The 12,441-nt window shown below is 44.8% G+C and overlaps 1 protein-coding gene across 1 annotated transcript; it reads right to left on the bottom strand.

Annotated features, from left to right (window-relative positions):
* Positions 1-6,071: 6,071 nt before the first annotated feature.
* LOC138097854 (HLA class II histocompatibility antigen, DQ alpha 2 chain-like) lies at positions 6,072-11,782 on the bottom strand. The gene is made up of 5 exons (XM_068994049.1): positions 11,707-11,782; positions 9,416-9,664; positions 7,700-7,981; positions 6,839-7,014; positions 6,072-6,155 (listed from the first exon to the last, which is right to left on the bottom strand). Exons 1-5 carry the CDS (start codon positions 11,780-11,782, stop codon positions 6,072-6,074), a joined length of 867 nt encoding a protein of 288 aa, XP_068850150.1.
* Positions 11,783-12,441: the final 659 nt, after the last annotated feature.

The following is a 12,441-nucleotide window of genomic DNA, read 5'->3' as shown; positions in this document are numbered from 1 at the left end:
CTTCCAAGGGATCTATCTTCCCAACCCAGGGATCGAACCTAGGTCTCCTGCATTGCACACAGATTCTTTACCATCTGAGCCACCAGGGAAGCCCAAGAATACTGGAGTGCGTAGCCTATCCATTCTCCAGGGGATCTTTCTGACCCATGAATCTACCAAGAGTCTCTTGCATTGCAGATGGATTCTTTACCAGCTGAGCCACCAGGGAAACCCAATATATGCTGTGTTTTTCATGTTTCATCAAGAATGTGGACCTAGAGAATTCCCTGGTGGGCTAGTGCTTAGGACCCAGTACTTTCACAGCTCATAGCCCAGGTTCTACCTCAGTCAGGGTAAATGGGAACTAAGATTCCACAAGCCTTTGGCTATGATAAGTCACCATACTGAAAAGTTACAAAATACCCAAGCCCTTGTCTTAGACTGCTTTTAGGAGAACTTGATTTAAGACAAATGCAAAAATAAATAAATAAATAAATAAAATGCAGACCTATAATTGTTTACCTCGAAGCACACTTCATTGCATTCTGATTACAATTTCTCATCTCAAAATCAGTAACAGATTTCCAGTAGGATTTATTTCCCTGTAAATTTAAAGAGACAATATATTAATCTACTAAGTTTTGATCATGAGGTTCTTAAAATCACTGCTATACCTTGCTAATTCAACAGCCGTTAGCTCCATGTTTGTTGTTAACAGAGCTCCCAAACTGAGTTTAAGAATATGGGAGTAATTATCAGCTCTTTCTGTGTGCCTCTATCAGTAAATATTTTCCTTCACAATCTTACAACATATTAAAAAAGTAATTTGTTGAGATCCAGACAATTCTTTTTTCTATTTTTTTTTTGACAATGTAAAATTCAAGAGAAAATGATTCTGATGAAGTACCCCTAATTACATGTCAGCATTCACTTTTTTTCAGTGCATATCTACATGAGCGAAATCCAAATCAAAGGTCTTCTGCAGGGCACACAAGCCTCACTCATTATATTGAAACAATTTATATAATTTTTTGATTGGGTCCCTCCATGTGGGATCTCTAGTTCCCTGACAAAGGATGGAACCTGGGCCCCCTAGTTGGGAGCACCAAGGCTTAGCCACTGCACCACAAGGGAAGTCCCTCATTCATTATTTCTAATTCTCTGTTTTGCCACTTCTGTTAGGAAACCATTGACCAAAACCACCCGCCTTGGCCAGGCACAATGATAGCCACTTGCATGAGTTGTCTCACCAAAGGATCTCCCGACAAGGAACAAGGTGTGGCCACCGAAAACCAACTGGGAGAATTTGCGAAAGGCCCAAAACGGGGAGGAGACACCCGCCCACAGTATGTGCTACCGACTTCCCAGAATCCTTTGCTCTGGAATTCATCCCGGCTGAGTGACGTGTGAGCCACCAGGAAGGACCCTGCGTCAAAACGATTGGCCAGAGACAACGGGGAAACTAACCCGTCGCCGTAAAACCGGGCAGCGAACCAGGGGGCGGAGCTGTCCCCCAGGGCTCCCCGACCCCCTGCTCCCCGCCGGGCGCGCCTTTATAACTTCTCTAGCTCTGTCAGCACGTGTGTCTCCTGGGACGGCTCATTTCCGAGTGTTAGACGAGTGTCCAGTCTCGGGCCGCGGAGGGGGTTGGGTCTCCCTTCCTGCAGCTCTTCCAGTATCTGGCTGTACCAGGGATTCACTCCCCTACCCTCTGCTTTATTTTTATTCTTTGGGTTTTTACTTTTCCCTGAAGTGCTTCCCTCTTCCTTCTTGTCTTGCTTTCTGAGGTACGTGTGAAGCGACCACTTCCAGTTTCAGATCTTTCCTAAGCCTGCATCTGTCGCGTGCCCTAAAACATCTCTGGTGATGTTCCTTTTGAGACTTTGCCACCAGAAGAACTTTCCCAAGAAGGAGTCCCGTCATCCAACAGAAGATGTTGATTATTTTCCTCTACTGTGTCCAATAATATACGCTTCATGTAATCTTTTTACCTTGAACTGAGCCTGCAGGTCCTTTAACGAGGATAGGATGGGTAAGAGTCATCACGATCCTTCCAATTATTTTCCTTATTGATCCATATCCTTGGGCATTGGATCTTAAATTTCTATTAGTTTAAAAGATCTTCATGTCTCAAGTGTAAACACATCATTTTCCTTAAAGAGCACATTTCCTGAAGTAAATTGGATTTATATTTCCTGAACTGGATTTATATCTAGGAAAGCTATACACACAATACTTTAGCTCATGACTTGAGAATCATATTTTTATAATAGGAGATATAATAATACTAACATTTCTTTTAGAGTGACATGTAACTTCTGTAGAGTTTCATAAACCTGTGTGCAGAGTTTCATCAATAACAAACCATGCAGTTTATAAAGCAAAACACAACCAGCTTCCCAGGAGCTTCTAGTGTGCACCTTCTGATTACTATCTTTTCCTTTAAGAGGAAAATATTACTCTGCATTTTGTGAAAACTATCTTCTTATTTTTCTTACGTTTGCATGACTTTGAATTTAATATAAATACAAAATAACTTTATTTATTGGTTCTGTTTGTTTCTTTTGATAAATATTTTGTTTATGAGAATCACCATTTTCTTGTGTGTAGTTATATGCACATCCATTAGGATAGTTACTATCAAAAACTCTGAAAATGACAAGTGTTGGCATGAATGTGGAGAAACAGGAACCCATGTACATTGCTGACAGGAGTGTAGAATGGGGCAGCCATTGTGGAAATCAGTATGGTGGGTCCTCAAAAAATTAAACATGCGATTGCCATATGGTCTAGCAACTGGAACTCTCTATTATATCTCCAAAGAATGGAAAACAGGGACTAAAAAAGCAATGTCCACAAAAGCATTATTCACAGTGGCCAAAGATGGAAACAGCTCAAACGTTTGTTGATGGATGAGTGGATAAACAAAATGGAGTATATGGACATACGAAATACTGTGTGTGCTCAGTTGCTCAGTCATGTCCAACTTTTTGCAACCCCATGGACTGAAGCCCTCCAGGCTCCTCTGTCCATGGAATTTTCCAGGCAAGAATCCTGGAGTGGGTTACCGTTTCCTTTTCCAGGGGATCTTCCCAACCCAGGAATCAAACCTGTGTCTTTTGTGTCTCCTGCGTTCGCAAGTGGATTCTTTACCACTGAGCCACCTGGGAAGCCCAGAGGAATACTATTTAACCTTAAAAAGGGAGGAAAAGTGGACAAAGGCTACAACATAGCTGAGCCTTGAAGATATTATGCTAAATTAAAATGCTGCTAAGTCACTTCAGTCGTGTCCGACTCTGTGCGACCCCAGAGATGGCAGCCCATCAGGCTCCCCAGTCCCTGGGATTCTCCAGGCAAGAACACTGGAGTGGGTTGCCATTTCCTTCTCCAATGCATGAAAGTGAAAAGTGAAAGTGAAGTTGCTCAGTTGTGTCCGACTGTTCATGACCCCATGGACTGCAGCCCACCAGTCTCCCCCGTCCACGGGATTCTCCAGGCAAGAGCACCGAAGTGGGGTGCCATCGCCAGTCACAAAAGGACAAATACTGTATGATTACATTTATGTGAAGTGTCTTGAATAGTCAAATTTATAAAGATAAAAAGTAGAATGGGGATATCCCTGGTGGTCCAGGGACTAAGAATCTGCCTGCCAACTCAAGGAATGGGTTTGATCTCTGGTCAGGGAAGATCCCACACGTCGCAGGGCAACTAAGCTGATGAGCCACAACCACTGAGCCTGGTCACCTAGAGCCTGGGCTCAGCAACAGAAGCCACCGCAATGAGGAGCCCGGGCAAAACTAGAGAGTAGACCCCACTCTCTGCAGCTAGGGAAAGCCCTTGCACAGCAATGGAGACCCAGCACAGCCACACACACACACACATTAATAAAAAAAAGTAGAATGGTGGTTATCAGGGGCTGAAGGGAGGGTGGAAATAGAGGCATCATTTAGTAGTTACAGAGTTTCAGTTTAGGAAGATGAAAAAGTAATGGTTGGCGGTAATGGTTGCATAACACAGTGTAAATGTATTTAAGGCTCCTGAACCACACCCTCAAAATGGTTAAAATGGTGAATTTTAGTTATGCTTCTTCTACCCCAATCGGACACGACTGAGCGACTGAACTGAACTGAACTGAACCATAATGAAATAGAAAAGGAAAGAAAGAGAAAGGGCAAGAATACCTCATGCCTGGAATTGGTGTAAAGATGTATATAAAATTAAGTAGTTTAAGCACAAAGAATGCTCAGCAAGGACTAAATGTGACCCCTGGAGTTTGGACATTGAGATTGGAGTTTTGATTCCAGATAACATGAATTACAGTCAGAGGTAACATGATGGGTACTTTCCATGTGACACTCATTAGGCTAAGTGTTTTATATGTATTATCTTGTGGATCCTCTCAACAGCCCATTTTGTGGTTACTAAAGGATTATATTGTATAAAAATGTGAAATAGGGTGGTCTTAATACAGTACTGAAATCTCAGTCTATTTACAAAGTCTCATACAATGGAACAACACCGATTAAAGATAGTATGCTAATAAACCTAATTTGGGGACTTCCCTGGGCATTCAATGGTTAAAACTCTAACTTCAACTGTAAGGGTCATGGGTTCAATCCTTGGTCAGAGACCTTAGATCTCCCATGCCGTGCAGCACAACTGGAAATAAAATAAAAATTAAAAAACACATAATTTGTGAACTTGTGTTTACACTGTACTTATAGTATTGCTAAATGGGGGTACCTACAGGGCAGTGAGGTTGCCCCTGCTCTGGGCCTGTCAGCCAGTCTCTCCTTTCTCCTTGATATTAACCCAGATAAGAGAAAGCGCGGGGCGTTTTCTGAGACACAGACAGCATTATCTTTTTCTATCGTTGTCACTTCTATGCTCTGTCTCATCCCACCTGGAGACTTTCTGTCTCATCAGGATGAAAATGGGGAGGAGAGCTTTACATCATTCTGCCTCCTTCACGGATCCATGTTTCTGACTTTGCACTCTCAAAATCCAGTTTTGATGTTTAAAAGATTTTATTTCAGTGTCTGGTCTGGCACCGCCCCCCTCCCCCCCCTCCCCCCCGCCACACACACACACTTTTTTACATGTTAGATGTAAACGTTGCACTGAAGGGAGAAATTTTGCTTTATATTCATTGATACTTAAATGTAAGAAGAGAGAGAGCAAAGAGGAAGTTCAGGGAGGAAAAAAGGTCCCCATTTAAGAATATCATTTTCACACTTTGGCTGTGTGGTGTTAACATGATCTGAGAAACAGGTTCCATGGAGCTGAGATTTCCATGAGCCTTCCAACACAGGGGCTTCCATGCTTATACAGGAGTTAGCCCTAGGAACAGAGAAAATGGACACCCTGAACAAAAATACCCTAGAAAGAGATTTGTCTTTTTAAAAAATTTCTATGTTGTGTTAATTACTGCTGTACAGCAAAATGACTCAGTTATACATACATCCATCTGTATATATTCTTGGGGTCATTTTCCATTATGGTTTATCACAGGGTACTGAAGATAGTTCCCTGTGCTGCACAGTGGGACCCTGTTGTTTATCCATTCTACATGTACCAGTTTGCATCTGCTAATCCCAAACTCCCAGTCCAACTTTCTCCAGCCCCCTCCTCCCTTGGCAGCCGCCAGTCCATCTGCTGTGCTCCTGATCCCGCTTCTGTTTCATAGGAAGGTTCATTTTCGTCATATTCTAGATTCCACCCAGAAGTCATACCCTACGGTATTTGTCTTTCTCTTTCTGACTTACTTCACTTAGCAAGACAATCTCTTGAAGCAAGATTTATTTATTTGTTTGGAACAGATGTTGGATTAGAGTGACCAAGAACTAGGTGGCTGGGTGCAACAATCCAGGTCTCTGTGACAGGTAGGCAATGAATCAAAGACTAAGTTGGGAGAATTCGTAAGGGTCAGTGATCTTCGAAGGAAAATTCCTCCATAAAGTCCACCCCAGCAGGGAGGGCAGGAGGGCGTGGAAGGAGCTCTGTGATGAAGTGGACCAAGGAGCACGTCTCAGTCAAGGTCAAGATGGGGAGCTGGAGTCCGAACCATGCCTTTCTTTTCTTGTAAAGACTGATCACCTGAAACACCAAGCAGCATGAGGCTGATGGTCCTGTACTCCCGGTGCTGCAGCGAAAACAGAAATGAAGACTTTCCTCTCCTGAGAACAAGTGAAAGGAACAGTGAACAGAGGAGAGAAGACCTGAAGGAGTTAATCACTCTTAGCTTTCCTTTCATCCTTACTCAACTGTAGCCTGTATCTCACAGAATGAACCTGACACCATGTAAATTATATCCGGTACCTACTGCCCCTTAACCTTACGCAAATTACATCCTGCACCTGGTGCTTACCTTCCCAGCGCTCCCTTTGCAGACCACCCCTTGTAGCATTCTGCACTGCAGAAAGAGGGCTGCAATATTATAAATCAGAAACAAACTGACCCAATGATTGGGCTTCCTGAAGCCAGTTCTGTTTTGAAACAGTAAAGAAGAATGCAAGACTCTCACTATTTTGTTCCTGATCACAGACCTTGGCCTGTGAACCCCAGCTATATGGTCCCCTCCAATTCCCCATCGGGCGGGGCACTAGCCTGCTATGTTCTGCTGTGTTCTTCCCGCAGCCGACCAAAGCCATCTTTCTGTTCCTCCAAACTCTGTCTCCGTATTTTTTATTCAGCATCAGTGGGCAGGAAAAAACCAAGATTTTGGTGGTAACTCCTTCCCAGCGTCAACCCATCTCCAATTTGCCCACAGTTGTTCAAACACATGTATGTATCCTGGATGCCAATTTTCCACCCTTGCCTTCCCTGCCTGAAGTGCCATCTTTCTAGATCTGATCCTTACCATCCCATTTTTCAGGCCATGACTCATGGCCCTTCGACCTCTGGAGGCAGCACCTGAGCACCAGACTCGGAGGATGAGGACAGCGCCCACCACGATGCCCATGAGGCCCATGGGCAGCCCCAGGGCACAGACCACAGTCTCTGTCAGCTCTGATGTAGGGGTTGGAATCTTGGGCTCTGAGAACAAAAAGACTTATAGGGTCAAAGTGATACCGAGCAGGGTCCTGTGATGCTCCTGTGCACAAAAGCCTTTCTGTGTCTCCCCGTTTCTTGTTTGCAGGAAACAGGCTTCGTTCAGCCTCCATGGCCTCTCTGATTCAAGAGGCAGGCTCAAACAGATGTTATTCAGGGAAGGGAGGGGATGTGGAGACAAGGGAGGAGCAGTTAAGAAACAGCAGTGCAGCCTTGGGGCAGGGTCCTGGCTCCCCGTCAACAGATACACACAACACTCTTTGAGCTGTCTGGCAGTTGTTGAGATCTCCAGCCAGTGGCAAAATTAACTATATGCTGCCCACGACACACTGACCCCAGACTGGCTGTCAACAGAAGGTTAATGATGCTGACTCCCTCTTGGCTCACCATCAGCCAATTAGAAGAATGTTCAGGAGCTGATCACACTCTCTTTGACCACACCATTACTATAAAACTCCTCGCTACCCCCTCCAGGTGGGGACACACAGTTTTGAGAGCAGTAGTCCACTGGGGCCCCCTTTGCGTGGCAAAGAAATAAAGCTGTTCTTTCTACTTCACCCAAAACCCTGTCTCCAAGATTTGATTCAGTCTCAGAGTCCAGAGACTGGATTCAGAAGGAATGCAGGTAGATTGGATGTGGAGAAGGGCGTGTGTTTTGGAATGCACGTACCCCAGTGCTTGACGAGGGGCTCTTCCAGGCCCCAGTGCTCCACTCTGCAGTCATAGAAGTCTTCACTGGCAGGAAGAAAGGTGAGGTAACTGAACTTGAGGAAGGAGTGGTCACTCTTGGGGTAGAAGGTGGTCTCAGCGATACCTTCTGCAACAAATTGTCCATTGTAAAACCAAGTGATGTTGATCACAGGAGGAAAGATGTTGTCCACCTGGCAGGTGAGGGTGTTGGGAATCCCCAGGCCCACAGAGGATTTGGGAAACACAGCCACTTCAGGGATGTCTACAATGAAGACCAAAGATGGGTTGGAATTTCTGACAACCGTGCCTTATGCTCCTTACTCAGTTTAGGGGAGGCTCCCCCACCCCACGCACAATCTCCCCAGCTGTTAGTGTATTACGTCCTATGTCCTTTCAGACTCACTTTACAGTCAGCCATAACCTCCCTTTATTTTCACCTGTTTCTTAGATTGTATATTGATCATTATTATTATTATTTTACTGGCAGGACCGTCCAAAACTTTGACCTTGGCTCTTCCATCTTCGGAATGAGGAAGATTAGTGCTATCTGTGGTGACTTCAGAACTGGCGCTGACATCTTTATCTACAGATGCTGAACTGTCCTCTGAACTGTGCTGTGAATTCTCTTCTGAACTGTCCTCTTCTTTAGGGTCACTATGAAGCTTAGAACACGTTCTTCTCGCTGGGAATCCACAGGGCAGAGTGGGTCAGTGTGTGAGAGCTAGGAGATAGATGGGCCACGGGCTGAGCAGCTGCAACTGTTCTCCTGCTGACGCTTTAGGACACGATCCCAGCAGGAGCACAGGGCCCTGATGAAGTGAAAGACAAAGCGACCACAGCTTCCTCGTTCTTGTGGTCAAGGGGATTTCCCAGGCTGAGGCATGTGCAGAAGAGGTCTTCAGTCCAGGAGGACAAAGGAGGAAGGAGACGCCAGCCCAGAAGATGTCCTGCCAACCCCCTAGAAACCTTTGTGCCGGAATCCACCTTGGCTGAGAGATGCATGCCCATCAGGAAGAATCCTGAGTCAGGTCAAAACTGGGCACAAGCGAGATGACTGCCCCCATATAAGCAAGCTAAATCGTCCCTACTGTGTGCAGCTCAGTCCACTTGGAGTGAGTCGCCATTTACGTTTAATAGTGAAAGACTGGTTAATAATAGCGATGCATTGTAAAAACTTCAGAAGGAAAGGAGAATCTTTTATGGACCATTTGTTTTGTGTGTGGCAGTTTTCAGTTATTAGTTTTTAAAATCAGTACTTTCTAATGGAAATAGCTTGATAAAAAATGTGTCCATGATTTTGAGACCCATTAAAAAATGTTAAAAAAAAAATCCAAACTCTGAGTTCTTTTATGAGCTCTTCCACACGTACTTTGGTTTTAATAAACACTGTCTTGATTTCACAAGCTTGGTCTCTTTGCTGAATTCTTTCTTCAAAGGAGACAAGGGCTGAGGTACTACTTGGCTACTTAGGCCAAGAGCTTGGGAATATCATCTTTTAGAACTTCAAGGAGGGGTTCTTGGAACTTAGGGGAGGGATATTTCAAGATTAAATCTGTAGCTGAGGACTGGGTATTTGCCAGGATATGAAATAGAAAGGGGGAACAATTTAGAGTGTTGGGGGGAAGACTAGCTACCCCGGGGAGGAAAAAGAGACCGGGAACAGGAGGTAGATACCGTGAAGAGAGGCCACACTTACCGTTGGTGGCAGGTGTAAAGTTGGAATTTTTCATCAAGATGTCCAAATTTCTTTTTGACATAACAATGTTTCTCAGGGCACTCTGAATTTCAAACATGGTGATATTGTTAAACTCGGGGAGCCGCCAGACAGTCTCCTTTTTCCTCAGGTCCACGTAGAAGAGCTCGTCTCCATCAAATTCAAACGTGAACTGGCCAGAGGCGCGGTACGTCTGGTAGACATTTGTGCCGTAAGTGCCCACGTGGTCCGCTGGTGCGTGGCTATGCCAAAGCAGGAAGGTAAGAACAAAGAGGCAGGATACAGGGGAGGGGAAAGAATTGGATTAAATAAAAACACATGAGAAGTGGTCTGTGTAGGAGTGTGGGTTCATATTTGGCCTGGTCCGATACCACTTCCTATTTCCGTCTTTTCTATTCTAGGGTTAGGGAGGGTTATGTATACGCCAAGAGGTGCTGAGATGCTGTCTTATTCACTCTGTACCCCCAGTAACGTGAAGGGTTCATGGCACATAGCAAGATTTCAGTTAAATGAGTTAATGATGAATGCTTGTGTGTGTGCTAGTCTCTTCAGTTCCGTTCAGTTCAGTTCAGTCGCTCGGTCGTGTCTGACTCTTTGCGACCCCATGAATCACAGCACGCCAGGCCTCCCTGTCCATCGCCAACTCCCGGAGTTCACTCAGACTCACATCCATCGAGTCAGTGATGCCATCCAGCCATCTCATCCTCTGTCGTCCCCTTCTCCTCCTGCCCCCAATCCCTCCCAGCATCAGAGTCTTTTCCAATGAATCAACTCTTTGCATGAGGTGGCCAGTCATGTCCTGTTGTTTTCTACCCTCTGGACTGTAGCCCAACGGGCTCCTCTGTCCCTGGGATTCTCCTGGCAAGAATACCAGAGTGGGTTGCCCTGCTCTCCTCCAGGGGACCTTCCTGACCCAGGGGTCAAACCTGTGTTTCCTCCATTGCAGTTGGATTCTTTACCCCTGAGCTGCTGGGGAAGCCCTAGGTAATGATTACATAATTTTAATTCTTAAGTTTATTTCTAGTCACCTAATCTCTTACTTCTCATAGCACCTATCTCATTCTTAGCACACTATGGAATTTATTTACTTATGAAATGTGTTTTTTTTTAAAGTTATCTGTTTGATTGTAAGAACATGAGTTTCCCGTGGATAGTGATCTTGACCTGTTGTTGTTGTTTGTGCCACATAGCATGAGGGATCTTAGTTCCCTGACCAGGGATTGAATCCTTGTCCTCCGGCAGTAGAAGCATGGAGTCCTGACCCCTGGACCACCAGGGCATTCCCAGAAATCTTGCTTTATGCCCAGAGGAGTGCTTGACACCTCACTAAATATTTGTTGACTTAATGATCACAATTAGGAAATGTTTTGAAGATTCCATTCCATTCCTCTTCTCTTTTCCTTGACTTCCCACCCCGCCACCCCACCTTTGGGTTTCAATAACTATTGACAACGACACAGTAGGACAAAATTTTGGACAGGACACTGAAATTTAGTGGAATAAGCCACCTTCAAGAAGGTGTTGTGAATAGAGAACGGAGGAGCCAAGGGGGCTGATTAACCAAAATTAATCTGCTTTTATCCTCTTTTTAGAGCTTTGCTGGCTGGAGGTGACAGGACTGGTAGTTTGGGTTGACAAGCTGAGACTAACCTATTTTAAGTTCCCAGGTTTTCCACCAACATTACCTAAATTTCTGAAACAAACAATCAAATGTGAAGTTATAATAAATCATGCTATACTTTGGCATTATATTGCTTTTTAGTCCACGGGGTCTCAAAGAGTTGGACACAACTGAGCGACTTTCACACACATACACATACACACAACTCTTTGTTATTTAGAATGCACATCTGAAAATAGAGTTGCCATATGGTCCAGCAATCCCACTCCTGGGCATATATCCAGAAAGAACTACAATGTGAAAAGATAAATGCACCTTTATTTCACAGCAGCGCTATTTATAAGAGCCAAGACATGGCAACAACCTAAATGTCTACTGACAGATGAATAGTTGCTAAGTCATGTCAGACTTTTTGTGACCTCATGGACTGCAGCCCGCCAAGCTCCTCTGCCCATGGAATTCTTCAGGCAAGAGTACTGAAGTGGGTAGCCATTCCCTTCTCCAGGGGATCTTCCCAATCCAGGGCTCAAATCTGGGTCTCCTGCATTGCAGGCAGATTCTTTACCACCTGAGCCACCATACTCCAATAGAGAATAAAAAATTTAAAAATTCTTCACAATTGTAAACCCACACCCCTCAACTGTACACTCACTCACGATGTCTTCACCTCCACAGGGGCTCATCATGGCGGCCAGAGTGAGAGCCCTCAGAATCAGAGCTTTCTTCATCCTCCTCCTCCTCCAAGGGTATCCTCAGGAGTGGCTGTTCCAAGTGGTGCCTCACCAGGAAGGTGGTCTAAAGAGAACTGCTGGAGAAATCATGTTGGAGCAGCCCACGCCTCACCCTGCTCTATCGTGTTTCAGCCCATCAGAGAAATTCCCTGAGCTGACACCTCAGTTGCCAGCTGAAGCATTTTTAGGAAGAGACCTGTAAGAAGCCTGGAAAACTCCCTTGTTTTGAATTATCTAAGGGCATAGATTCAAAAGGGAGCAGAAGGATATTATACATAGGAGGAATCATCAAAGAGTAAAGCTTGTAGCAAGAAAATTTGAATGGTTTTGAGAGATCCTAAAGAAAGAAGCTTGTGGCTTCCCTTGGGGCTCAGCTGGTAAAGAATCTGCCTCCAAGGCAGGAGACCTGGGTTCGATCCGTGGAGAAGGGAAAGGCTACCCACTCCAGTCTTCTGGCCTGGAGAATTCCATGGACGTACAGTCCATGGGGTTGCAGAATTGAACACGACTGAGCAACTTTCACACAGAGCATAGATTCAAAAGGGAGCAGAAGGAACTTCCATTGTATAAATGAAAGGAGAAACACTCTGACAGAAAATTCCAGTTTCATGGAGCTTACCTCCTATACTTTGGATTAAACTTGTCCTCAAAAAGAT

Source organism: Capricornis sumatraensis, chromosome 22 (genome assembly GCF_032405125.1).
Source record: "Capricornis sumatraensis isolate serow.1 chromosome 22, serow.2, whole genome shotgun sequence".
NCBI lineage: Eukaryota > Metazoa > Chordata > Mammalia > Artiodactyla > Bovidae > Capricornis > Capricornis sumatraensis.
This window is presented reverse-complemented; position numbering and strand designations above follow the sequence as displayed.

Excerpts from the sequence above, each read along its gene's own strand:
- LOC138097854 (XM_068994049.1), bottom strand. The coding sequence starts at position 11,782 with ATGAAGAAAGCTCTGATTCTGAGGGCTCTCACTCTGGCCGCCATGATG. Across the intron at positions 9,665-11,706 it reads TGGAGGTGAAGACATCGTGA|CGGACCACGTGGGCACTTAC; the intron begins GTGAGTGTACAG and ends GCCACGCACCAG. Across the intron at positions 6,156-6,838 it reads ATGGCCTGAAAAATGGGATG|GAGAGGAAAGTCTTCATTTC; the intron begins GTAAGGATCAGA and ends ACTTGTTCTCAG.